At 42.2% G+C, this 26,325-nt stretch overlaps 1 protein-coding gene across 1 annotated transcript in view; it reads left to right on the top strand.

The window, feature by feature from the left end:
• Positions 1–948: 948 nt before the first annotated feature.
• The window catches only part of PAK5 (p21 (RAC1) activated kinase 5), a 116,164-nt gene continuing 90,787 nt past the window's right edge, over positions 949–26,325 (top strand). The window contains exon 1 of the mRNA XM_052651091.1: positions 949–1,152. Coding sequence (XP_052507051.1) covers positions 949–1,152 — 204 coding nt within the window. The remainder of the gene's footprint in view (positions 1,153–26,325) is intronic.

Below are 26,325 nucleotides of genomic sequence, written 5' to 3'. Positions count from 1 at the left end.
ATTTCATACTCACAAGTCAGTTGTTGGTCTGACTCCAGGCTGGAGGTCAGATTTGTGTCTGCTTCATGCATCTCTCCTTCCAGAATCTTGGCTGAGGGAGCATCGCCCACTAGAGAGATGTGCATGCCAAGTGGCAGAAGTGTAAGAGGGAAGTGGAAACACAATGCCTTCAAAAACCTCCACCCTGGAGACTTCCCTGGTGGCCCGGTGGCTAAGACTTTGCCTTCCAGTGCAAGGGGTGCAGGTTTGATCCCACCCGCCTTAGGGCCAAGAAAACAAAACAAAACATAACAGAGAAGCAGTTTTGTAACAAATCCAGTAAAGATAATAAAAATTGTCCACATCAAAAAAATCTTAAAACTTTTCCACCTTGAACTGAAGGACTTTTTCTTCCTCCACAGTCCATTAGTTAAAGTGAGTCACATGACCAAACTCAGCGAGTCAGGAAACCTTACTCCACGTGGCAAATATAAGGAAAAAGCAAAATTTCTGAATGAAGTTGCCTCATCTACCGGAGAAGGCAATGGCACCCCACTCCAGTACTCTTGCCTGGAAAATCCCATGGACGGAGGAGCCTGGTGGGCTGCAGTCCATGGGGTCACTAAGAGTAGGACATGACTGAGCAACTTCACTTTCACTTTTCACTTTCATGCATTGGGGAAGGAAATGGCAACCCATTTCAGTGTTCTTTCCTTGAGAATCCCAGGGATGGGGGAGCCTGGTGGGCTGCCATCTATGGGGTCGCACAGAGTCGGACACGACTGAAGCGACTTAGCAGTAGCAGCCTCATCTACAGACTCTGAAAGTACAACTTGCATTGTCTGCAACTAATAGTGGAAAAGCTGAAAAGATAGAATGATGAGTGAATTACTGATTTTCCTGTGTCTTCTGGCTGGCAAGATAATCAACCACTTCCTTTTCTGTTTTCATTTCTCAGGTTTTTGCATCATGTTTGGAAAAAAAAAGAAAAAGATTGAAATATCGGGCCCATCCAACTTTGAACACAGGGTTCACACTGGGTTTGATCCACAGGAACAGAAATTTACTGGCCTCCCACAGCAGTGGCACAGCCTGCTAGCAGACACTGCCAACAGGCCGAAGCCCATGGTGGACCCTTCCTGCATCACGCCCATCCAGCTGGCGCCCATGAAGGTATGGCCAGGACTTGCTCTTTAAGTTGGCTTGAAAAGCGTGACCTCATTTGATGCAGGGTGAGCTCTCAAATGCCTAAATCATGTATTTGTTGTTAAATATCCACATATTATCCACAGTTATTCTTCAGTGATTATAATGTTCACCACTTATTGTAAATTGCAGAACATGAAAAGCAACCTCAACTTTCAGATGTGAGTCATTTTTACTCATATTCATACAATGCAATCACAAAATAGGAAATGTTTATTTCTACTTTAAATGGTGTTTGTGTCAGTAACCTCTGAGTAGATATTATATTAGGCAGCCTTGTGTTGTTATGCATTTGCCCTCAGAATGTCTAAACTTTTATATAAAGTTTAGTAAGAACAGGTTTTAACTATACTAAATGATTTTTATGTATTATACACACATATATACATATGCATATATATTTTGTATATAATAAAATATATTTTAAGTGTATACATACTTATAAATTATACATATATAGTCTTCATAGTCTAAGAGAGAGAGAGATTTCAAATAAAAATGAATTATGAGATTCCTAAAATAAGATATAACTTACCTTAAACAAATAGCTAGTAGATTTTTAAAAGGACTGTTCATCAGGATCATTGCATTAAAGTGGAAATCAGACTCAAAACATTTCAGATAGGTCAAGAGACTACCAAAAACTTAGCCTTTGCAGTTTCCTTCTGTACATCAGGATGATAAGAATTCCCTGGGCCATCACATTGCCCAAAGGCTTCCTATGGGAATTAAACATCACTGAAGCTTATCATCATGTTATCCAATAGGTCAAATTCTGTCTTCACTTCTTATATCAGTAGGCATCTGAGCTATGTAAATACCTTATTCTGTATTAACATGCATATTGAATACACTGGGCTTAAATGATATGTAAAACAACAATGGATGCATTTTTAAAGGGTGTAAAGAAGGAACCTAACTGATAAATTACAAGAAATGCTTGTAAGAGATCACTTGCACTGAGTAACTTGGAATTGTGATTCTGTCATTTATTCATGTCTTATTAGTCAATTTATTCTAGTACTGAACATGTGGGTCTGTCCTGCCCAAAGATTGATACAGAGTGTTTTAATCTTGCATCTTGTAAATTTTATGTTCTGATAAGATTTTGAAACTTTTCAGGCCAGCTGAAATATAAAAAAGAGGTGGATATTCAAGAAGATAAATCTTTAGGGACAAAAAGGAACCTCTCATCTTAAACAGTTATTGATCAACATTTAATAGAAGCTGACCAGTTAACCAACTCTACTTGTTAATATTAGGCAGTATCCTGGACAAGGAGGCCTGGAGTGTTGCAGTCCAAAGGGTCAGACACGACTGAGCAACTGAACTGAACTGAACTGATCCTTCTATTGAAGATGATTTTCTCTGGAAAAAAAGATAAATGCCTCACTAATGACTAAATAATAGGCTGGAACTTATCTAAAAAGAAATTGAGATTGGAAAGAATTTGCTTTATCGTTTCATTATTTTTTGCAATATTCCAAGTTTTTATAAAACCCAGAAAAGGAAGATGAAGTATGCCCCAAAAAGTTGTCTGCTATTGATCATCATGGCAAAGGAGAATGTCCAAATGAAACAAGGGCTATTTGCTTAACTTTAAGAAATTGCCATTTGATGAGGAGTATTCTGGAAGGGAGCTGTTTTAGTGTATCATCCTAGCTAAAGGCCAGGGTGTGCTCTCTTGTCAGGGAGTGTGGAATGTTCTTATTATGGGATGAGGTTAGAGTAACATCTATTGCACCATGGCTTTTCACTTGTGCTAGTCCTAGCAGGTCCTGGCTGGCAGAAAAGTAGGAAGCTCCCATCTCAGTGATAATGCATCATGTGCAGTGGCTGTTGGACATAAGAGAATCTTCTAGCTCATTTCTTCCATCTCCTGGGTGAGCTGGCTACCTTTCTTCTTTGACAGAATTTATCAGCCCCACAGAGAATTGGAGCAAAGTTACCTAACTGAGCCCCATGTTTCTCTTACTCACATAATGGGCTTCCCAACTTGGATGCCAAATGTGTGAGAATCCAGTCTGTATGGGGGAATGTCGGTTATAGACATTTAAATGCTAACAGAGAAATGACTGGAAAATAAATCTCAAGTGTGAATCCAGTCCTGGATTTCTGCACATTTCAGGCACAGTAATGTCTGTGAAAAAAATAAATAAGTACAGACAAGGAACGACAAGAGTCAGTTCAGTTCAGTTCAGTCGCTCATTCATGTCCGACTCTTTGTGACCCCATGAACTGCAGCACGCCAGGCCTCGCTGTCCATCAGTTCAGTTCAGTTCAGTTCAGTTCAGTTCAGTCACTCAGTCGCGATTCTTTGCGACCCCGTGAATCACAGCACTCCAGGCCTCCCTGTCTATCACCAACTCCTGGAGTTCACTCAGACTCATGTCCATCGAGTCAGTGATCCCATCCAGCCATCTCATCCTTGGTTGTTCCCTTCTTCTCCTGCCCTCAATCCCTCCCAGCATCAAAGTCTTTTCCAATGAGTCAACTGTTCGCATGAGGCGGCCAAAAGAGTTTCAGCTTTAGCATCATTCCTTCCAAAGAAATCCCAGGGTTGATCTCCTGCAGAATGGACTGGATGGATCTCTTTGCAATCCAAGGGACCTTCAAGAGTCTTCTCCAACACCGCAGTTCAAAAGCATCAATTCTTCAGCAGTCAGCCTTCTTCACAGTCCAACTCTCACATCCATACCTGACTACTGGAAAAACCATAGCCTTGACTAGGCGGACCTTAGTCGGCAAAGTAATATCTCCGCTTTTCAATATGCTATCTAGGTTGGTATAACTTTTCTTCCAAGGAGTAAGCATCTTTTAATTTCATGGCTGCAATCAGCATCTGCAGTGATTTTGGACCCCCCAAAAATAAAGTCTGACACTGTTTCCACTGTTTCTCCATCTATTTCCCATGGAGTGATGGGACTGGATGCCATGATCTTTGTTTTCTGAATGTTGAGCTTGAAGACAACTTTTTCACTCTCCTCTTTTACTTTCATCAAGAGGCTTTTTAGTTCCTCTTCACTTTCTGCCATAAGGGTGGTGTCATCTGCATATCTGAGCTTATTGATATTTCTCCTGGCAATCTTGATTCCAGCTTGTGCTTCTTCCAGTCCAGCGTTTCTCGTGATGTACTCTGCATACAAGTTAAGTAAGCAGGGTGACAATATACAGCCTTGACGTACTCCTTTTACTATTTGGAACCTGTCTGTTGTTCCATGTCCAGTTCTAACTGTTGCTTCCTGACCTACATACAGAATTCTCAAGAGGCAGGTTAGGTGGTCTGGTATTTCCATCTCTTTCAATATTTTCCACAGTTTATTGTGATCCACACAGTCAAAGGCTTTGGCATAGTCAATAAAGCAGAAATAGATGTTTTTCTGGAACTCTCTTGCTTTTCCATGATCCAGCGTATGTTGGCAATTGGATCTCTGGTTCCTCTGCCTTTTCTAAAACCAGCTTGAACATCAGGAAGTTCACAGTTCACGTATTGCTGAAGCCTGGCTTGGAGAATTTTGAGCATTACTTTACTAGCGTGTGAAATGAGTGCAGTTGTGTGGTAGTTGGATCATTCTTTGGCATTGCCTTTCTTTGGAGTTGGAATGAAAACTGACCTTATCCAGTCCTGTGGCCACTGCTGAGTTTTCCAAATTGGCTGGCATACTGAGTGCAGCACTTTCACAGCATCATCTTTCAGGATTTGAAATAGCTCTACTGGAATTCCATCACCTCCACTAGCTTTGTTCATAGTGATGCTTTCTAAGGCCCACTTCACTTCACATTCCAAGATATCTGGTTCTAGATGAGTGATCACACCATCGTGATTATCCGGGTCATAAAGATCCTTTTTGTACAGTTCTTCTGTGTATTCTTGCCATCTGTTCTTAATGTCTTCTGCTTCTGTTAGGTCCATACCACTTCTGTCCTTTATCGAACCCATCTTTGCATGAAACGTTCCCTTAATATCTCTAATTTTCTTGAAGAGATCTCTAGTCTTTCCCATTCTGTTGTTTTCCTCTATTTCTTTGCAATGATCACTAAAGAAGGCTTTCTTATCTCTTCTTGCTATTCTTTGGAACTCTGCATTCAGATGCTTATATCTTTCCTTTTCTCCTTTGCTTTTCACCTCTCTTCTTTTCACAGCTATTCATAAGGCTTCCCCAGACAGCCATTTTGCTTTTTTGCATTTCTTTTCCATGGGGATGGTCTGTCCATCACGAACTTCCAACTCAAATTCATGTCCATCGAGTTGGTGATGCCATCAAATGATGTCATCCTCTGTCATCCCCATCTCCTCCTGCCCTCAATCTTTCCCAGCATCAGGGTCTTTTCAAATGAGTCAGCTCTTCGCATCAGCTAGCCAAAGTATTGGAGTTTCAGCTTCAACATCAGTCCTTCCAATGAACACCCAGGACTGATCTCCTTTAGAATGGAATGGTTGGATGTCCTTGCAGTCCAAGGGACTCTTAAGAGTTTTTTCCAACATCACAGTTGAAAAGCATCAATTCTTCGGTGCTCAACTTTCTTTATAGTCCAACTCTCACATCCATACATGACCACTGGAAAAATCATAGCCTTGACTAGATGGACCTTGGTTGGTAAAATAATGTCTCTGCTTTTTAATATGCTGTCTAGGTTGGTCACAACTTTCCTTCCAAGGAGAAAGCCTCTTTTAATTTCATGGCTGCAATCACCATCTGCAGTGATTTTGGAGCCCAAAAATAAGGTCAGCCACTGTTTCCACTTTTTCCCCATCTATTTCCCGTGAAGTGATGGGACCAGATGCCATGATCTTAGTTTTCTGAATGTTGACCTTTAAGCCAACTTTTTCACTCTCCTCTTTCACTTTCATCAAGAGGCTCTTTAGTTCTTCTTCACTTTCTGCCATAAGGGTGGTGTCATCTGCATATCTGAGCTTATTGATATTTCTCCTGGCAATCTTGATTCCAGTTTGTGCTTCATCCAGCCCAGTGTTTCTCATGATGTTCTCTGCATATAAGTTAAATAAGCAGGGTGACAATATACAGCCTTAATGTACTCCTTTCCCTATTTGGAACCAGTCTGTTGTTCCATGTCTAGTTCTAACTGTTGCTTCCTTACCTGCATGCAGGTTTCTCAAGAGGCAGGTCAGGTGGTCTGGTATTCCCATCTCTTTCAGAATTTTCCACAGTTTATTGTGATCCACACAGTCAAAGGCTTTGGCATACTCAATAAAGCAGAAATAGATGTTTTTCTGGAACTCTCTTGCCTTTTTGATGATCCAGCAGATGTTGGCAATTTGATCTCTGGTTCCTCTGCCTTTTCTAAAACCAGCTTGAACATCTGGAAGTCTGGGTTGAATTTTCCCCAGAAAGACCAGTTAATTAAATGCTTCCTAACTGAAAGACACCCAAGAAATCCATCCTTCATACTCTCACCAAACCCCTTTAGATGAAGCTTCTCCTTCTTCAGACCCTATGAATGCAGTTGGTGCTGTCAGCACTTTTGTATCATAGTGAATCTGCTGACTGTACCAGCTCCTCAAATTAGGAAAATAATAGGTTCAAGGGGCAAGAGTGCACCACGAAGTTTGAATGATTTCTTTAGATAAGACTCCTCTGGCGAAATCTTGCAAATGACCTGAGAAGGACCAGAGATAAACTATGCAGAATACGTTGCAGAAGTCAGAACAGTCTTTGGAATAAGAAGCCTTGAATGAATTGATAGAAAGTAATGAATAGGTAGAGTTGTACATGTTTAAAGCCCATTTTGGCAAAGTTTTTTTTTTTTTTTTTTTAAAGTAGAACTGACAATTCTAATTTGGAGTCAAATTGTCCTTTAAAATAGACAAAGGAAAATGAGAAAAGAGATTGCGATATAAAAGCAGTAGTGGAAGAGGTATACAGTTCCTTAGGTTGTGGCAAAGTACTATTTCTTCAGAACTGTAAACTTTAGGCTGGCTGGTTTTGAATGTAACTTCACCATTACAACCAACACTGTCTTCTCTGATTGGTTGTGTCAGCTGCTTCGGTCCAAACCTTATTTAAATCACATGTCAAAGTCACTCGGATATACTCTTCTACGTAGATTCTTGCAGATCAGTATTTCTCAAGCTATAGTCCAACAGTATCACTTGGAGGGCTTGATAAGCACAGATTGCCAGGCCTATCCCCAGAGTTTCTGATTGAGCAGGGCTAGGATGGAGCCTGAGAATTTGCAATTCTGAAAAGATTCCAGGTAACACTGATGCTGCTGGTGTGGGGACCTGCTTTGAGAACCTTGATTTAGATCATTGCAAAGGAATTTGTCCACATAATATAGCAGTGCAAGTTTACACCGGCCAACATTTCCAAATCTCAGAAACCAAGAGCCAAAGGTTAGCTTAGAATTGTGTCAAAAGTTAAACTTCAGGTACCCAAGCCAAAGGCCTGTCAGCAAGGTGAGGGTGGGGTGGGGAGCACCCTGTAAAACATAAAACTTTTGGAAAATAACTTTGAGAAACTCCTTTTTTATGTGACATTGTTTTGTCTGCAAGAATGTCATAAGCATGTCATTACCAAAATTCCTGCTGAATTAGATATTTTATATAAAGGGTCTTCATGGTCTGGTGGTTAGGAATGTGCCTTGCTGCTGGCTCAGATGATAAAGAATCTGCCTGCAATTCAGGAGACCTGGGTTCAATCTGTAGGTCAGGAAGAGCCCCTGGAGAAGGAAATGGCAACCTACTCCACTTTTCTTGCCTGGAGAATTCCATGGGCAGAGGAGACTGGTGGGCTATAGTCCATGTGGTCTCTAAGAGTCAGGTATGACTGAGCAGCTAACACTTTCATATAAAGGGCTGGCTAAATGGTCATGTTTGTTCTTGCCTAGTGGTTCTCTTGGACTTTCAGCCGAGTCTCCTAAGGATTTTATTAAATCCAAGATTCCTGGCCCCACCCTGGAGATTCTGATTCACTCATTCTGGGTGGATGGTTTGCCTGTCTAGCAAACTCTCAGATGCTGCTGATGCCACTGATGGGTGGAGGACACACTTTAAGAACCACTCTTTTAGGTGGACTGAAGCTTGAACTTAATGATCACCCTTTTTAATAGCCTAGAAATCATTTTAAAATGTTAATACACACAGAGAGAATAATGTTAAAAAAGCCTTTATATCACAACATTGTAAATCAACTATACTCCAATAAAAAAATAAAAAGAATGGCCATTTTATTTGGGGGGGGTACTTTTTATTTATTTATTTATTTATTTATTTTTAATATAAATTTATTTTAAAAGCATTTAGAAATAGGAAGAGGAGATCCCAGGAGTGAGCACATGATGTGTAAGGCCAAGATCAGCCAACTACAAACTGGGCGGCCTTAGATAAGTCACCTGCCTGCTGCTTTAGACAGGAGTTTCCTTGTCTATAAAAGGAGGGTGCTAGTATTCCCCTTGCGATGCTTCAGTGGCCAGATCCCAACTGTCTAAGGAGCTTTGGTGTATGGAGAATACCTTCTACTATTTGTACTTAGTTTAACAATGTGATAAAAATTATGGATCTCTTAAATATTTTTGAAAAATACCAGTACCTAATATTAAATTAGTAACATTAATCAAACTATGCATTTAAGTATTAAGTAGTCACATGCTCCCAAATATTTCAAGAACATCACAGGTGAAATATTTTAAGTTTTCTTCGCTGGTTCAAACATTAACACAAGAAAGTAAATGTGTTCAAAGAGAAATAGTAAAGACACATCAAATATCATAATTGTCATAATGGCTATAAAATATGTTGTTTCACCAACACTTAACCTCTTACTAAAATATTAATACTTTGGTTATTACAAAAATATTAATAATTTGGTTTTTCTTCCTTTCTTCATTATTTCAATAGACATTATATAATTTCTTGGCTCATGCTGCAGTACTTATTTTTAAACCTTCTTAGGGTTACAAAGTCCTACCAAATCTGAAAGATACCATCTCAGGACTTCCCTGGTGATAAAGAATTTGCCTCACAGTTTATGTCTTCCTATTTACCCAGTCAAAACTTGTTTGTTACCTCAGAGTCAATTCTGAGATCTGTATCTTTAAAACCCCCAGAATGCAGAAAATTTTACATTAATATCACCCATTCATTCAACAGGTATTTACTGGAGCCTCACTCTAGGTGAGTGGGATGTCCATAAGTGCTAGGTCCCTGTCCTGAGGAGCTGTAATCTCACAGAAAGACGACTATGATCTAAATAAACAAACAGCACACCTATGTAGCAATAAATATGATGAAGAAAAGAAAGTATCATCATAATATAAAGTATCTGAGGGTGAAGCCATGCAGAGCCCTTGAGGAGAGTCTTCAAGAAGGTGATGAGGGAACCAGGAAGAAGACCTAGGAGGGGGAGGAATTCAGAGGAGGAAGGAAGAACATGTGCAAAGACCCTGGGGGTGGGAACAGGCATGGGGAATCAGCCTGGGGCCGGGGGAGCTGGGAAAAAGTGGGCAGGGAAGGGGTGGGGAAGTCCATTCAGACACTGGATGGTGGGGCCTTTGTGAGCCACAGTCAGGCCGTTGGTTAAATTCCTGTCCATGAAGGACACAGGTCTCAGATCAAGAAATTGTTCTATTGCAAAATAAATTTATTCATATAAAGGTCAGATTCAATTTTATAATGTGCTGGCAATATTGATTTGATATGCAATCCTGCAGATTTTCAGGGCATGTTAATTAAATGGATATGAACAGTTAAGATTTAGGAAGTCCTTCTGACTCTGAGCTTATCAAAAGATATTTAAGAGAAGCACAAACCTCTTACAGAAGAAGTAATGTGTGTCTTGCAGCAATCATTAATTTTTTTAAAAGAAAAAGTTAATTATAAATGAAATTTTGGGGGCAGATTGCATATATGCCAAAACTTCTCATCAAAAACATCACTTTAAGGTGAAAAGACAGCCTTCAGAATGGGAGAAAATAATAGCAAATGAAGCAACTGACAAACAACTAATCTCAAAAATATACAAGCAACTTATGCAGCTCAATTCCAGAAAAATAAACGACCCAATCAAAAAATGGGCCAAAGAAATAAATAGACATTTCTCCAAAGAAGACATACACATGAAAAGATGCCCAACATCACTCATTATTAGAGAAATGCAAATCTAAACCACAATGAGGTACCACTTCACACCAGTCAGAATGGCTGCAATCCAAAAGTCTGCAAGTAATAAATGCTGGAGAGGGTGTGGAGAAAAGGGAACCCTCTTACACTGTTGGTGGGAATGCACACTAGTACAGCCACTATGGAGAACAGTGTGGAGATTCCTTAAAAAATTGCAAATAGAACTGCCATATGACCCAGCAATCCCACTGCTGGGCATCCACACCGAGGAAACCAGAATAGAAAAAGACACATGTACCCCAATGTTCATCGCAGCACTGTTTATAATAGCCAGGACATGGAAACAACCTAGATGTCCATCAGCAGATGAATGGATAACAAAGCTGTGGTACATATACACAATGGAGTATTACTCAGCCATTAAAAAGAATACATTTGAATCAGTTCTAATGAGATGGATGAAACTGGAGCGGATTATACAGAGTGAAGTAAGCCAGAAAGAAAAACACCAATACAGTATACTAACACATATATATGGAATTTAGAAAGATGGTAATGATGACCCTGTATGCAAGACAGCAAAAGAGACACAGATGTGTATAGCAGACATTTGGACTCTGTGGGAGAGGGAGAGGGTGGGATGATTTGGGAGAATGGCATTGAAACATGTATACTATCATGTAAGAAATGAATCGCCAGTCTATGTCTGATGCAGGATACAGGATGCTTGGGGCTGGTGCACGGGGATGACCCAGAGGGATGTTATGGGGAGGGATGTGGGAGGGGGGTTCATGTTTGGGAACACAGGTACACCCGTGGTGGATTCATGTCAATGTATGGCAAAACCAATACAGTATTGTAAAATAAAGTAAAAATAAAATTTTTTTTAATGTTTAAAAAAAAAAACCACCTACAGCAGGGTCTTTCCTGGGGGTCCAGCAGTTAAGAATCTGCCTTGCAGTACGGGGGTGCAGGTTCAATCCCTGGTAGGGGAATTAAGCTCCATGTGTTGGGGAGCAAGTAAGCTCCCATGTCCCACAGTTACCAAAGCCCACATGTGCTGGACCCCACACGCCACAGCTCATCTGTGTGCTGCAACAAAAGATTCTGTGTGACGCAGCAAAGATCCTGCATGCTACACCCACGGCTCAACACAGCCAAGCAATAAGGAAATACATAAATAAATTTAAAAAGGAAAACAAGTCACAAAAATTTACAAATCAATTTAAAAAAAAAAAAGAAATACCCACAGCAGTGTCTATTAGGTTGATTAGAATGCAGACTTTCACTGGCAGAACAGGTGATTAACCTTCACTAAAGTTTTAGTATTTCTGCACTTTTTTTAATATAAATTTATTTGTCCTAATTGAAGGCTAATTACTTTACAATATTGTATTGGTTTTGCCATACATCAACATGAATCCACCATGGGTATACACGTGTTCCCCATCCTGAGCCCCCTCCCACCTCTCTCCCCATCCCATCCCTCTGGGTCATCCCAGTGTAACAGCCCCAAGCATTTCTGCACTTTTAAAATCAGTGAGGACAACAGACTTGGAGTCTCACAGCTCTCTTGGTGCCCATTGCTTTCTGGAACCTCCTTCCATTTTCACTGTGCCTTCTCAACCTTCCCAGCACCAGAGACTGTGGAAAGAAAACGTTACACCTGACCCATTCTCTCCCTTACCTAAATTCAGGAGATTGGGGCAAGTGAGCTCAGTCCCAGAGTAGTGGGTAAGGCCAAAGCCAAAGCCAGGTTTATTGTCCGTCTTCATTTCTATGATCCAACCAAATCTGGAAACTTCTGAAAAGCGTTTTCTGTTGTGTAAGTGAGGCATGCCCCACACACACCCACCACTCCCCACCCCACCTCCGCTCCCCACCACCCACACAGCCACCTTTGAAAGTCAAAAAAAAAAAAAAGTAAAAGTTGACCCCCTCTGCTTATCGTTACCATCTTTCCTCTTTTAGAGCAGTGCTTCACCTAAGCTACCTTGACATTTCCTTTCACAGTTGGAGCAGCCTTCAGCACCTATGGCCTAGATGTTACTCCAAAAAGCAAAAGCAAAAACTGATATTTTCAGGGCAGAAGGAATTATCCCAGGAGAGTGAGCCCTGCCGGTACTCACCCCTTCTTTTATTCTGAGGAGAGCTAGGCATTAAACAAACACCTCCTCTGGGTTCTCTGGCCAACACTGAACATCCACGTGACGTTTCTGTATCACAAATGACTGGATCTCACAACTTCAGCTCAGAGAACAAGTAGAGAACAGCCTGACGTTCGTGTTCCATGATGCTAGAACACAGAAGATCCTAGGCTTCCAGTGAAAATTGGACCACTAAGGCCTCATGAACAAATGCTCCCAGACACTCCCTCTCAAGAGTTCGGTATCTGTAGTCACCCTGAAGGTAAACATAAATAGGATGTACCATTTTAAAGCAATTGTCAGTCATCGTTTGTACTGGGAAGTAACTTATGACAATTTGATAGTTGGGTCTATTTCCGAGAAAATCCCTCTCCCAGCATTCCTGTAGTGACTCTGTCCCCAGCTGTCATTCCAAGGAGAAGATGGACAGATCCCACACGGTGACAGAATCAAGCACCAAGGAGCAAGTGAGTAAGCCTTCAAAGGCTCTTGCCCCTCCTCTGTCCACGGTGGCCTCCCTGCCCCCCGAGCTGATCACATCAGAGGTCAAACAGCGAGCACTCAGATCACAGGCATGCCTCCAGATTTGTGTGGCTTCCCCGTGGAGTGGCCTGCTCTGAACTCCTGACAGCTGAACTCGCCCAGGGAGAATGGCTGTGCTTTGATAGCTGGGAAACTCTATATTCAGAGACTCTGTTTTCAGAGATGCCTTATTTGCCCCAACTCTTCTCTCCTGGCAGGGGTGACCTAACTGAAAATAGTCCTTCTAAATCCAGAGGAAAAAGCATGGACTCCCTGTGACTCCCACACATACTCAGAACTTGAAAGATTTAATTTTATCTTGATTTAGCATCTCACAGAAATTGGGGCACAAAGATGGCAGCTATATGTTTCTTGGGGCTACTGTCAAATCCTACAGTCCTTATCATTTTGTCATGTGATTTTAACTATGAGCATTATGTTGTTGACTCTAAATTAGGACTAGAGAAGTTGATCAATTCTTTGATCATTTCGAAGCCACACATCACCATCCACCTGATTGGATGCTACTATTGTTACCTATAGGGCTTCCCTGATAGCTCAGTTGGCAAAGAATCTGCCTGCAATACAGGAGATCCCAGTCCGATTCCTGAGTCGGGAAGATCTGCTAGAAATGGGATAGGCTACCCACTGCAGTATTCTTGGGCTTCCCCTGTGGCTCAGCTAATAAAGGATCCACCTGCAATGCAGAAGACCTGGGTTCGATTCCTGAGTTTGGAAGATCCCCTGGAGAAGGGAAAGGCTACCCACTCCAGTATTCTGGCCTAGAGAATTCCATGGAGTCCATGGGGTTGCAAAGAGCTGGACACAACTGAGTGCCTTTCACTTTCACCTATAAGGTGAAAATTGCGATGCAAATGCTAAACCCAGGAGGGCGCTAGTCTAAGTTTGCTGCACTCACACAATGCATTGCCTATTGAGAATCTTTGTATTAGTTTTCTGTTGCTGTATAATAAGTTACCACACATGCCATGGCTCACAAGAACACACATTTATTATCTCACAATTTCTGTGAATATGGAATCAGTGTTCTGTGCTTAATCTCTCACAGGACTACAGTCGGAGATCAGTTGAGTTTCATGGTTATCCAGAAGCTTGACTGGGGAAGAATCCACATCCAGGCTCATTTAGGTTGTTGACAGAACTCACCTCCTTGCTTCTGTAGAGCTCGTGGTGGTTTGCTTCATCATAGCCAGCAGGAGAGTGAGAGCTACCTACTTAGGGTTTCTGTATTTGGCATTACATAAACATGACCCTGATAGCTCAGTTGGTAAAGAATCCACCTGCAATGCAGGAGACCCCAGTTGGATTCCTGGGTCAGGAAGATCCGCTGGAGAAGGGATAGGCTATCCACTCCAGTATTCTTGGGCTTCCCTTGTGGCTCAGTTGATAAAGAATCCGCCTGCAATGTGGGAGACCTGGGTTCAGTCCCAGGGTTGGGAAGATCCCTTAGAGAAGGGAAAGGCTACCCACTCCAGTATTCTGGCCTGGAGAATTCCATGGACTGTATAGACCATGGGGTTGCAAAGAGTCAGACACAACTGAGTGACTTTCACTTTCAGTCATGAAGTAATGCCCCATCATGGTTGCCAAATCATGTAACATAACCATGGGACAGGTGACATCCCATGACCTTTGCCATATAACATAACACTGAAGTGTGAACACGGCATCCTATCACCTCTGTCAAGTTCTGTCGGTTAGAAGCAAGGCACAGGTCCTGCCAAGGCTCATGGCGAGCAGACCACACAGAGCCATGAGCACCAGGAGGCCAGAGGCACTGAGGAGCCACTTGAAGGTCTGTCCACTCTGATCCTCACTGTCCCCCCGGCTGCAGAATGTGTTTACTCCAGCCCAGGGGTTCCCATCTCATCCTGTTAGAGCATCATCTCAAGTTAAATTGGGGTCAGGTGTAGACAAAGCTCTTGGGGGGCTATCTATTAGGCACAGCTGCAAGGGCACAGCTCCACTCCATCTGTGCAGCTGTGAACCTACAGAGATGAACTGTGTGCCCCCAGCCCTCCCAACACTTGCTTGTGGACCAGGCATAGGATAATCGCCATAGCCATTTGGGTTCAAAACAGGAGAAACAGAAGGTTAAAAGGAGTCCCTAGTCCAATACTGCTGAGAAATCCAGCCTGGTAGATGGTGGGAGTTCCTTGATTAGGCTTCAAGCTTGGGAATACTCCTCTGTGGCTCAGGCCCCGCTCTCTCAGAGTCTTGATTCGGCCCTCTTTTCCCATGAAAAGTAACCCGTATTTGCAGTTGAGAGTTTTATCAGCCTGTTTCCTACTGGGGCCTCTGAAAGTGTACTTTCAAAGAAACTGCTCTGGCAGTTTGCTTCTTCAAAGCCAGCAGGAGAGTGCAAGCTACCTGCTTGGAGTCATATATTTATCATAACACAATTATGAAGTGATGGTTATGTTATGATTATTCACGTTTCTCTGAAAGCTTCCTATCATAATATCTCAGTCTCTTGCAGTTCAAGCTGCCAGGGTTGTTTTTATTTTTTTTTTAAATGTGGACCATTTTTAAAGTCTTGATTGAATTTGTTACAATATGCTTCTGTTTTATATTTGGATTTTTGGCCATGAGGCATACAAGATCTTAGCTCCTAGACCAGGAATAGAACCCTTGTCTCCTGCATTGGAAAACAAAGTCTTAACCACTGGACCACCAGGAAAGTCCCAGCAGTGTTTCTATTGAAACAATTTTTGAATTGTAGACCTTGTGTGGTTGTCACTGTGGTTGCCTCCATTGGGCACATATATAAAGCTATATCCACAGATACTGTTATGATAAACCATCCCATACCTCAGCCTCTCCTGAAATGACTGAGGGGCGCTGCCTTTACGTTTTCTAGAAGTTCTGTCGTTTGACCGAGAAACTCTGTGGGGCACACCTTTAATTTCCTCAGAAGGCCTTCTGCGTGACTGCATCTTTCTGATTTGTAGCTAAGTGTTGGTGGTACAACTTTTCTCACCTTGGCCATATAAAGAGGCTCAGAATCTTTTAAGTCATGAAATTCTTTTTCCCTTTTTTTAAAGAAAGTTCTTCCTTCAATGCATCTCTCTCCTCTTGCATTTTACCATAAGCAGAAAGAAGAAACCAGGCGGCACTTACCACACTTGCCTTGAAAATCTCTGTAGATACATCATGAGATTTATCACATAGTTTCTGCTTTCCACATAACTCCAAAAGACATTTTTTCTGAACTTTCCACCAGTAACACAGCAAGAATTCCCTTCATCCAATTTCCAATAACATGTTCCTCTGGAGGTGATGGAACTCTAGCTGAGCTATTTTAAATCCTAAAAGATGATGCTGTTAAAGTGCTGCAGTCAATATGTCAGCAAATTTGGAAAACTCAGCAGTGGCCACAGGACTGGAAAAGGTCAGTTTTCACTCCAATCCCAAAGAAAGGCAATGCCCAAGAATGTTCAAACTACTTCACAATTGCATTCATCTCTCACACTAGCAAAGTAATGCTCAAAATTCTCCAAGTCAGGCTTCAACAGTACATGAACCATGAACTTCCAGATACTCAAGCTGGATTTAGAAAAAGCAGAGAGGAACCAGAGATCAAATTGCCAACATCCACTGAATCATCAAAAAAGCAAGAGAATTCCAGAAAAACATCTACTTCTGCTTTATTGACTATGCCAAAGCCTTTGACTGTGTGGAACAACAATCTGTGGAAAATTCTTCAAGAATTTTGGAATACCAGACTACCTGACCTTCTCCTGAGAAATATGTATTCAGGTCAAGAAGAAACAGTTAAAACGAGACATGGAACAACAGACTGGTTCCAAATCAGGAAAGGAGTACATCAAGGCTGTATATTGTCACCCTGTTTATTTAACTTATATGCAGAGTACATCATGAGAAACACTGGGCTGGATGAAGCACAAGCTGGAATCATAATTGCTGGGAGAAATATCAATAACCTCACATTGGCAGATGACACCACCCTTATGGCAGAAAGTGAAGAGGAACTAAAAAGCCTCTTGATGAAAGTGAAAGAGGAGAGTGAAAAAGCTGGCTTAAAGCTCAACATTCAGAAAACGAAGATCATAGCATCCAGTCCCATCACTTCATGGCAAATAGACGGGGAAACAGTGGCTGACTTTATTTTTTGGGCTCCAAAATCACCACAGATGGTGACTGCAGCCATGAAATTAAAAGACGCTGAGTTCTTGGAAGAAAAGCTATGACAAACCTAGACAGCATATTTAAAAGAAGAGACATTACTTTGCCGACAAATGTCCGTTTGGTCAAAGCAATGGTTTCTCCAGTAGTCATGCCTGGATGTGAGAGCTGGACCATGAAGAAAGCTGAGTGCCGAAGAATTAACCCTTTTGAACTGTGGTGTTGAAGATTTTTTAGGGTCCCTTGGACTAAAAGGATATCCAACCAGTCCATCCTAAAGGAAATCAGTCCTGAATATTCATTGGAAGGACTGATGCTGAAGCTGAAGCTCCAATATTTTGGCCACCTGATGCAAAAAACTGACTCATTTGAAAAGACCCTGGTGCTGGGAAAGATTGAGGGAAGGAGGAGAAGGGGAAGCCAGAGGATGAGATGGTTGGATTGCATCTCCAACTCGGACTTGACTCTGAGCAAGATCTAGGAGTTGGTGATAGACAGGAAAGCCTGGCATGCTGCAGTCCATGGGGCTGCAAAGATTCAGACACAACTGAGCGACTGAACTGAATTGTTCCTCATTTGTTTCTGTGCCCTCACCATCCACCTTGTCCAAGTCCAGATTCTAGTAAGAATTCATGGCAAGTTAGACTATTTTCTACCGTATTCCTCAACATCCCTCCAGCCTCCACCCACTTCTGGTTGCAAAATCCCTGTGTTGTTATGGATTGCTACTGCTAAGTCACCTCAGTCATGTCTGATTCTGTGCGACCCCAGAGACGGCAGCCCACCAGGCTCCCGTGTCCCTGGGATTCTCCAGGCAAGAACACTGGAGTGGGTTGCCATTTCCTTCTCCAGTGCATGAAAGTGAAAAGTAAAAGTGAAGTCGCTCAGTCGTGAATCCCCTCCAAAAGCTACATGCTGAAGCCCCTACCCACAGTGTGATTTTATTTGGTAATAGGATCTTTCAGGGAGGTAGTCAAGATTAAATGAGGTTGTCAGGATGCATCCTAATCAGATAGAACTAGTGTCCTTACAAAGAGAGGGAAGAGATGCCACAGATGCCTAAGTGCAAACGGTTGCAAGCCAAGGTCAGCAGCCTGAGAAGAAGCAACCCTGCATATTCCTGGATCTCAGACTTCCAGCTTCCAGAACTGTGGGAAATAAATGTCTGTTGGTTAAGCCACCAGCCTATGGTACCGTATTATGGCAGCCCTAGCAAACACTCAGGTTTTAGGTATTGTTACAGCAGCACCCAACTTCCAGGCACCAGAATTCATACTCATCTTCTATTGCTATGTAGTAAATTATCATAAACTTTCCAGCTTCCAATAGTACAAGAGAGAAGCCAAGAGAAGGTGTGTTAGTGAAGACACCAGTTGCTCGTGGGCAACTGGGGTTTAGACCCCCTGGGGCTGCCTGCCAGGGAAGTGACTTCGCAGGACACAGCTACAAGTGTGCCTCCATGGTGCAGGGAAGCTGGGCCATCTGTCCACCAACTCCATCCGCTCCCTGGTTGCAAGCTGCTCACAAGAGTCTACTGCTCTGCTAAGTCGCTTCAGTCGTGTCTGACTCTGTGCAACCCCATAGATGGCAGCCCACTAGGCTCCTCTGTCCCTGGGATTCTCCAGGCAAGAACACTGGAGTGGGTTGCCATTGCCTTCTCCAGCTCATAAGAGTCAATTCCTGGCAAAATCTAGCCTCCCCATGCGTGACCAAGCCTTCCCCAGCAGCCAGAATACCCCTTCAGGTAGAGACTCGAACAGCTGTCAGGCAATGGCTGCAGGGGGCCTCCGAGGTGGATTTTGTAACAGCGCAGCAGAGGAGGCAGCTGCTGTCAGCATTAACATCAGCTTTCACATCTTCAGCAAATGTTTTCTCTGGACCTACTGGGTTCTTGTCAGTGAAGTGCTAGAGAAAGACAATGTTCGGTCCCCATCTCTACAGGCACACACTCTAGTCAGGGATAGATTTATAAACACAGATAAAATAAAATAAATGTTACAATAGTATATCTAACTCTTAATGGAATATATAACACAATAGATTATGTAAACACTTTGTTATGAAATCTTTGAAAGTGGAATTACTTCCTAGAAAATGCAAGGAATGGGTGATTTGTGGATTTTGAAAGATTACAATCTTTTAGTCATGCTGAAAGTCCATGGGGTCACAAAGAGTCAGACACAACTTAGTGACTGAACAATAACAACATCAAATGAAAGGATGGGCTTCCCAGGTGACTCAGTGGTAAAGAATCCTCCTGCCAATGCAGGAGACATGCATTTGATCCCTGGGTTGGGAAGATGCCCTGAAAAAGGAAATGGAAACCCACTCCAGTATTGCCTGAGAAATCTCATGGACAGAAGAGCCTGGCAGCTACATAGAATTGCAAAGAGTCAGACACAGCTTAGCAACTGAACAACAACAACAAGGAAAGGATATACCTTACAGAAAAACAAATTTACAAACAGTCAGTGAGATCGTCTTGCTGAGGAGCCCTCTGGAGCCAGACTTTCCAAAATAAACCCCAGATCTTGGTTCTGCCCATTCTAGATGCTTGACCTTGTGCAAGTTACTTGCCTTCTGTGTACCTCAGTTAAAAGTAGATATAATACTACTGCCTCATAAAGCCAAAGGGTCGAAAGCATTTAAAATATTAGCATGAGGGCTGAAGAGTTGAATACATTGAAAATATTAGTGATGAATAAATTTTAAAATAAAACAAACCCAGTGATCTCAAGTACAAAGTATAATGACAGTTGCCTTTTTAGGATAAAAAAAATATTGTATATTGTTTTCTTTTTTGAATTTTTAATTTTATTTTTATTTTATATTGGAGTGTGGTTGATGTGCTTCCCTGGTGGCTCAGAGGTTAAAGCATCGGCTTCCAATGAGGGAGACCCGGGTTCGATCCCTGGGTCGGGAAGATCCCCTGGAGAAGGAAGTGGCAACCCACTGCAGTATTCGTGCCTGGAGAATCCCATGGACTGAGGAGCCTGGTGGGCTGCAGTCCACGGGGTGACAAAGAGTCGGACACGACTGAGTGACTTTACTTACTTATAGTTGATGAACAATGTTCTGTTAGTTTTGGGTGCACAGCAAAGTTATTCCGTCTTTCATATACATCTATCCATCTTTTTCAGATTATTTTCCCGTACAGATTATCACAGAATACTGAGGACAGCTACCTGTGCTGTGCAGTCGGTCCTTGTTGACTTCTCTGCACACAGTAGTGTGTAAATATCAATCTCCAACTCCTAATCTATCCCTCTCCTCCCACGTTTCCCCTTTGGTCACCAAAGTTAGTAGGAGAGAAATAACTTTGAGTTCGATTTCTCTCACAATCAAAAAATCAAGGGCTACCTGTGTATGTTTCAACTGTACAGATAACTCAGTAGCTTTATAAACTGTGAGTTTTCAGGAGTTGGTCGGTTTTAACAGCAAAGCACTCCAGATCTCTGTCACTCAGGGGTGCTTTCACATGTGCAATCCTCAGGGCAGGCTCCTAATGGCATCTTCCATCTAAGAGCTGCAGGATGCTGTGGGGCCTTGCACAGGAAGCAGGAGGTGGAGAAGCGATGGTCCCCCAGGGCATCTGTAATATCAGCCGGCACCGCCACCATCTTTGATAGATTGTCAACCTTTAGGCTGAGAGGCCCCATCTGCTAGTGACTCCAAGCCACAGTCACTTCCTGTGGGCTGCAGAGGTGGGAAATGGGTGGGTTTTCTTTTTAACAGCAAAAAAGAAGAGAGACGCAAAAAAACAGGTTTCTCCAAAGCTTCAGTGTCCTAAAACCAGATCCTGTATGTATGGAGCAGGAAGCTGGAGGAGTTAGCAGAGTGGAATAGAATCTTCTCCAAAAATGAAACTTTCTGGTGTTATTTTATTCAAAGGAGCAAATGTGATCCCCTGGGAAGTAATCTTTAATAACCTTTCATTATTTTCAGCCTGTTAGAGTTAATCCTTACTCATCACAAGTAGATTAGTAAATTTAAAAAACTACAGAAATAAAGTCCTACCATGTCGCCACTGCTGAATTCGGATGTACTTTCTTCCATTATCTTAAAACACACAGGCACGCATGGAAACGCGAGATTGATTACAGTGTTTCAGTTCAGTTCAGTCGCTCAGTCGTGTATGACTCTTTGCGACCCCATGAACTGCACCACTCCAGGACTCCCTGTCCATCACCAGCTCCTGGAGTTAACCCAAACCCATATCCATTGTGTCGGTGATGCCATCCAACCACCTCATCCTCCGTCGTCCCCTTCTCCTCCTGCCCTCAATCTTTCCCAGCATCAGGGTCTTTTCCAATGGGTCAGCTCTTTGCATCAGGTGGCCAAAATATTGAAGTTTCAGCTTCAACATCAGTCCTTCCACTGAACACCCAGGGCTGATCTCCTTTAGGATGGACTGGATCTCCTTGCAATCCAAGGGACTCTCAAGAGTCTTCTCCAACACCACAGTTCAAAAGCATCAATTCTTCGGCACTCAGCTTTCTTTACAGTCCAACTCTCACATCCATATGTGATTACTGGAAAAACCATAGCCTTGGCTAGACGGACCTTTGTTGACAAAGTAATGTCTCTGCTTTTTAATATGCTGACTAGATTAGTCATAACTTTCCTTCCAAGGAGAAAGCCTCTTTTAATTTCATGGCTGCAATCACCATCTGCAGTGATTTTGGAGACCAATAAAATAAAGTCAGCCACTGTTTCCCCATCTATTTGCCATGAAGTGATCGGACCAGATGCCATGATCTTAGTTTTCTGAATGTTGAGCTTTAAGCCAACTTTTTCACTCTTCTCTTTCTGCCAGAGTCCAACTCCAGCAGCCAGGGATTCAACCTGAAGAGTTGAACGGTGTCAGCGAATGAGACAGCCTCTCATTTTTCTATGGACTGCCTGTTTATTCCAAGGTTAACATTCTCTTTTATACCTTTACAAAAACATTAGGCCAGAGGTTTGACATTTTCAGATCCCCCTCTCCCAGATTTATTATCTCCATAAATCATTGTTGCTCTTCAAACAGAGTTCCTGCTTCAGTGATTCTCTCGGAATCAGCCTTATCATCTCTTATCTACCTTTTCTAATGTGTCCTATAGTTAACTTGTGATTACATTGTAACTCATGCTACATTCCTCAGTTTACCACTTATCTTCCTAACTCCTGTTTGCCCGTTACATCCTGAGCTCACTATCTCTTAAAAAGGCTTCTAGCTATAGTGTCTCTAAAAATTCCTAACTTCTATAAGCGATAGTAAAATATGCTAACTTTACAACATTCCTTAAATCTTTAACTTCTAACTATTTAATTATTTCTAAACTCTAAATTCTGGAGAAGGCAATGGCACCCCACTCCAGTACTCTTGCCTGGAAAATCCCGTGGATGGAGGAGCCTGGTGGGCTACACAGTCCATGGGGTCGCTAAGAGTTGGACACAACTGAGTGACTTCACTTTCACTTTTCACTTTCATGCATTGGAGAAGGAAATGGCAACCCACTCCAGTGTTCTTGTCTGGAGAATCCCAGGGATGGGGGAGCCTGGTGGGCTGCCGTCTATGGAGTCACGCAGAGTCGGACACGACTGAAGTGACTTAGCAGCAGCAAACCCTAAATTCAGTAAACTCCTTTACCATAAACATTCTCCTCACAAATAGGCTTCAGATATCAATCCCTCCCATGGCCTCAAGTTACAGCCTATGTGCTAATCCTGGAACACTCTTTTGTAAAAGTCCTTGAACAAATGTCAGTGATTAACTTTATGAATTATTTTCTGAGCAATGCTGCAGAAGGCTTTGTGCCTTCTCATGCTCCTCTCAAGAGCAATAAGCACCTTAATATTCCTTTTCAGTCAACTCAGCTGAGGAGAGGAAAAAGACAAGTCAGAATTACAAGGCCTAACTCCTTCATCCCAGGATCTGTACCTGCTAAATGAGAGGGGACTGGGGACCATGCCTCCATTTTGTCAGTAATGCCTAACACGGCTCCCAACATCTTTCACTTTCATCAAGAGGCTCTTTAGTTCTTCTTCACTTTCTGCCATAAGGGTGTTGTCATCTGCATATCTGAGGTTATTGGTATTTCTCCAAGCAATCTTGATTCCAGCTTGTGCTTCCTCCAGCCCAACATTTCTCATTATGTACTCTCGATATAAGTTAAATAAGCAGGGTGACAATATACAGCCTTGGTGTACTCCTTTTCCTATTTGGAACCAGTCTGTTGTTCCATGTCCAGTTCTAACTGTTGCTTCCTGACCTGCATTCAGCTTTCTCAAGAGGCAGGTGAGGTAGTCTGGTATGCCCATCCCTTTCAGAATTTTCCATAGTTTATTGTGATCCACACACTCAAAGACTTTGGCATAGTCAATAAAGCAGAAATAAATGTTTTTCTGGAACTCTCTTGCTTTTTTGATGATCCAGTGGATGTTGGCAATTGGATTTCTGGTTCCTCTGCCTTTTCTAAAACCACCTTGAACATCTGGAAGTTCATGGTTCATGTATTGCTGAAATCTGGCTTGGAGAATCTTTAGCATTTCTTTACTAGTGTGTGAGATGAGTGCAATTGTGCAGTAGTTCGAGCATTCTTTGGCATTGCCTTTCTTTGGGATTGGAATGAAAACTGACCTTTTCCAGTCCTGTGGCCACTGCTGAGTTTTCCAAATATACTGGCATATTGAGTGCAGCACTTTCACAGCATCATCTTTTAGGATTTCAAATAGCTCAAATTCCATCACCTCCACTAGCTTTGTTTGTAGTGATGTTTCCTAAGGCCCACTTGACTTCACATTCCAGGATGTCTGGCTCTAGGTGAGTGATCACACCATCGTGATTATCTGGGTTGTGAAGATCTTTTTGTACAGTTCTTCTGTGTATTCTTGCCACCTCTTCTTAATATCTTCTGCTTCTATTAGGTCCATACCATTTCTGTCCTTTATTGAGTGCAGTGATTATGCAGCTTTTATTTTATTTTTTTCACCTAATGCAGCAGTTTGCAAACTTTCTTGGTTCACAGCACCAATGACTCTAGCATCTCAGTAATTTTGTCACAGTGCCCTTAGGCAAAAAGCAATCATTAATCATTTATTTATTAAATACATAGTTCAGTCCAAACAGCTTAAGTATTTATGTCCTAACAAATAGTGGGCTTGCTGGTGGCTCAGACTGTAAAGAATCCACCTGCAATGTGGATGAAAACAAGTAGTACACAAAGTTAGCACACTTTATGTGTTCTTTTTGAAACCATTTAATTTAATGGCTGTGCTGAGTCTTCTCTGCAGAGTGCAGGCTTTCTCTAGTTGTGGTGCGTGAGTTCCTCACTGTGGTGGCTTCTCTTGTTTTGGAGCATGGACTCTAGAGCACAGGAATCTTCCCAGACCAGGAATCGAACCTGTGTCCCCTGCATTGGCAGGCAGACTCTTAACCAGTGGACTGCCCAGAAAGGCCTTCTGCCATTCTTAAAGAAGCACTGATGCAAACACGCAGGTCTGCTGGGCACTGTGTGGTCTTCAGCCTCGGAAGCAGGTTGTAGCCCTCAGTCTCTCACCCTCCCTTCCTCTTCCATGGTAATTTCACACAGAGTCTGCTGTTTGTGTTGTGACAACTGCCAGACGTGCAGCTTTACATTCAGTGATGTCATCAACAGGCTTGTAGCCCAATCAAGTGTTACAAGGCATCATATCATATATACAGTATTTGGATGAATGGTGAAAAATATATTTGTTATTACAGCCATGCACAAATAAAAACTATTATAATAAAAAGTCTTGTTAACTATTTTTTTAAAAAAAGGTTAAGCGTTACTGATACCTTTGAAATTTTAAAATATCTTACCACACTCGTGAGAGTTCACAGTCTCTGAGACACTTGGATATACAGTTTGGGAACCATGAACCTGACATATTGTTACGTTTTCTGCAATATTATTTTCAGTGCCACATTAGGACAGATACGGCAAGATTTGAAAACCTGCCTGTTGTTGGAAATTTATGTTGATTGCTATTTTATTTTTTTTATTGATAAGTTCACTATCTTCAAAAGGGTAGGAAGTTCTGTACAAGTGAAATTTCTGAGTGCACAGTTAACACCTAGAGTTACTTGGCTTGTTCACACTCTCACCTTGCAGTTTCAGAGCCTAATTAACTGGTAGCACCTGCAGTCTTGAGTGCTGTGATTTTCTGTCTTCCACATCCTATGATCTTCATGGTTTGTCGGTGATTTGGCTTTAGGAACATCGAGCCTAAAACAGGAAGCAGTTTTGTAACCCATCAGCCCTGCTTCACGTTTCCAAGTTGACGACTAAAAATAAAGCTAAGACTTTGTGGATTAGTGACAACTGGAGAGAAGTTAACCTAGAACACCGAAAATAATGCAGGCAAGTTAAAAAAAAAAGTGGTCAAATTCCAAAAACTGATTTTTGGTAGCTTCACACCAAAAACCTGGGCTCACAGTATCTCCTACCCCATTGGTGAGCTTGTCTCAACAAGAAACACATTAATGAGCTACTCAGCTTTCTGCTTCTCTCCTTGGCATAGTTTTATTGGCAATAGTTCAGGTTGGGAATCTGAACTCCCCGTGTCAGGTTAATAGATCCCTGCCCTATGCTGGGTTAACGTTCCCTAAGCTCCAAACTACATATTTCCGCCTTTTAAAGTTATTATGTGGGTCAAGTCAAAGAAGAAAGAAAGAAAAGCAAAAAGGTGGTGATGGTTGGGGTAATAATTGTAGAGGTGATTGGTGGAGGTGGGGGTAGAGGTGGGGACAAGTAATAATCCTTTGACTGTTTTATTGTTTTTAACCTTTATTTACTTGGCTGCACCAGGCCTTAATTGCAGCCTGTGGGATCCAGTTCCCTGACCAGGGCTCAAACCAGACCCCTGCACTGGGAGCAAGGAGCCTTAGCCACTGGGCCATCAGGGGAATCCCAGTAATATTTTTTAAAACATTGATGAAAGGCTCCATGTAAATAGAAGAGGCCCACAACTAATTTAAGCCCAGTTAGAAAGTTTGGTGTATACAAACCAGTATGGATATTGGGCACATGTGTTCCTTGCTTCCAGATCTGTTGCTAACATGGTTTTCTCTGTGGCATATGAACTTCTGGGGATCAGGGCTGGAGTTCATTGTACTAACACATTTGAAAAGACATGACCTCATCTGAGCCTTTGTGAGGGCAGGTACGTCTGTCTTGGTTTACAGATGGGAAATCTGGGCTCAGAGCACAAAGCACT

The sequence above is a fragment of the Budorcas taxicolor genome, chromosome 13, assembly GCF_023091745.1.
Source record: "Budorcas taxicolor isolate Tak-1 chromosome 13, Takin1.1, whole genome shotgun sequence".
Lineage (NCBI taxonomy): Eukaryota > Metazoa > Chordata > Mammalia > Artiodactyla > Bovidae > Budorcas > Budorcas taxicolor.
Note: the sequence above shows the minus strand (reverse complement) of the source record. Positions and strands in the feature narration are given on the sequence as shown.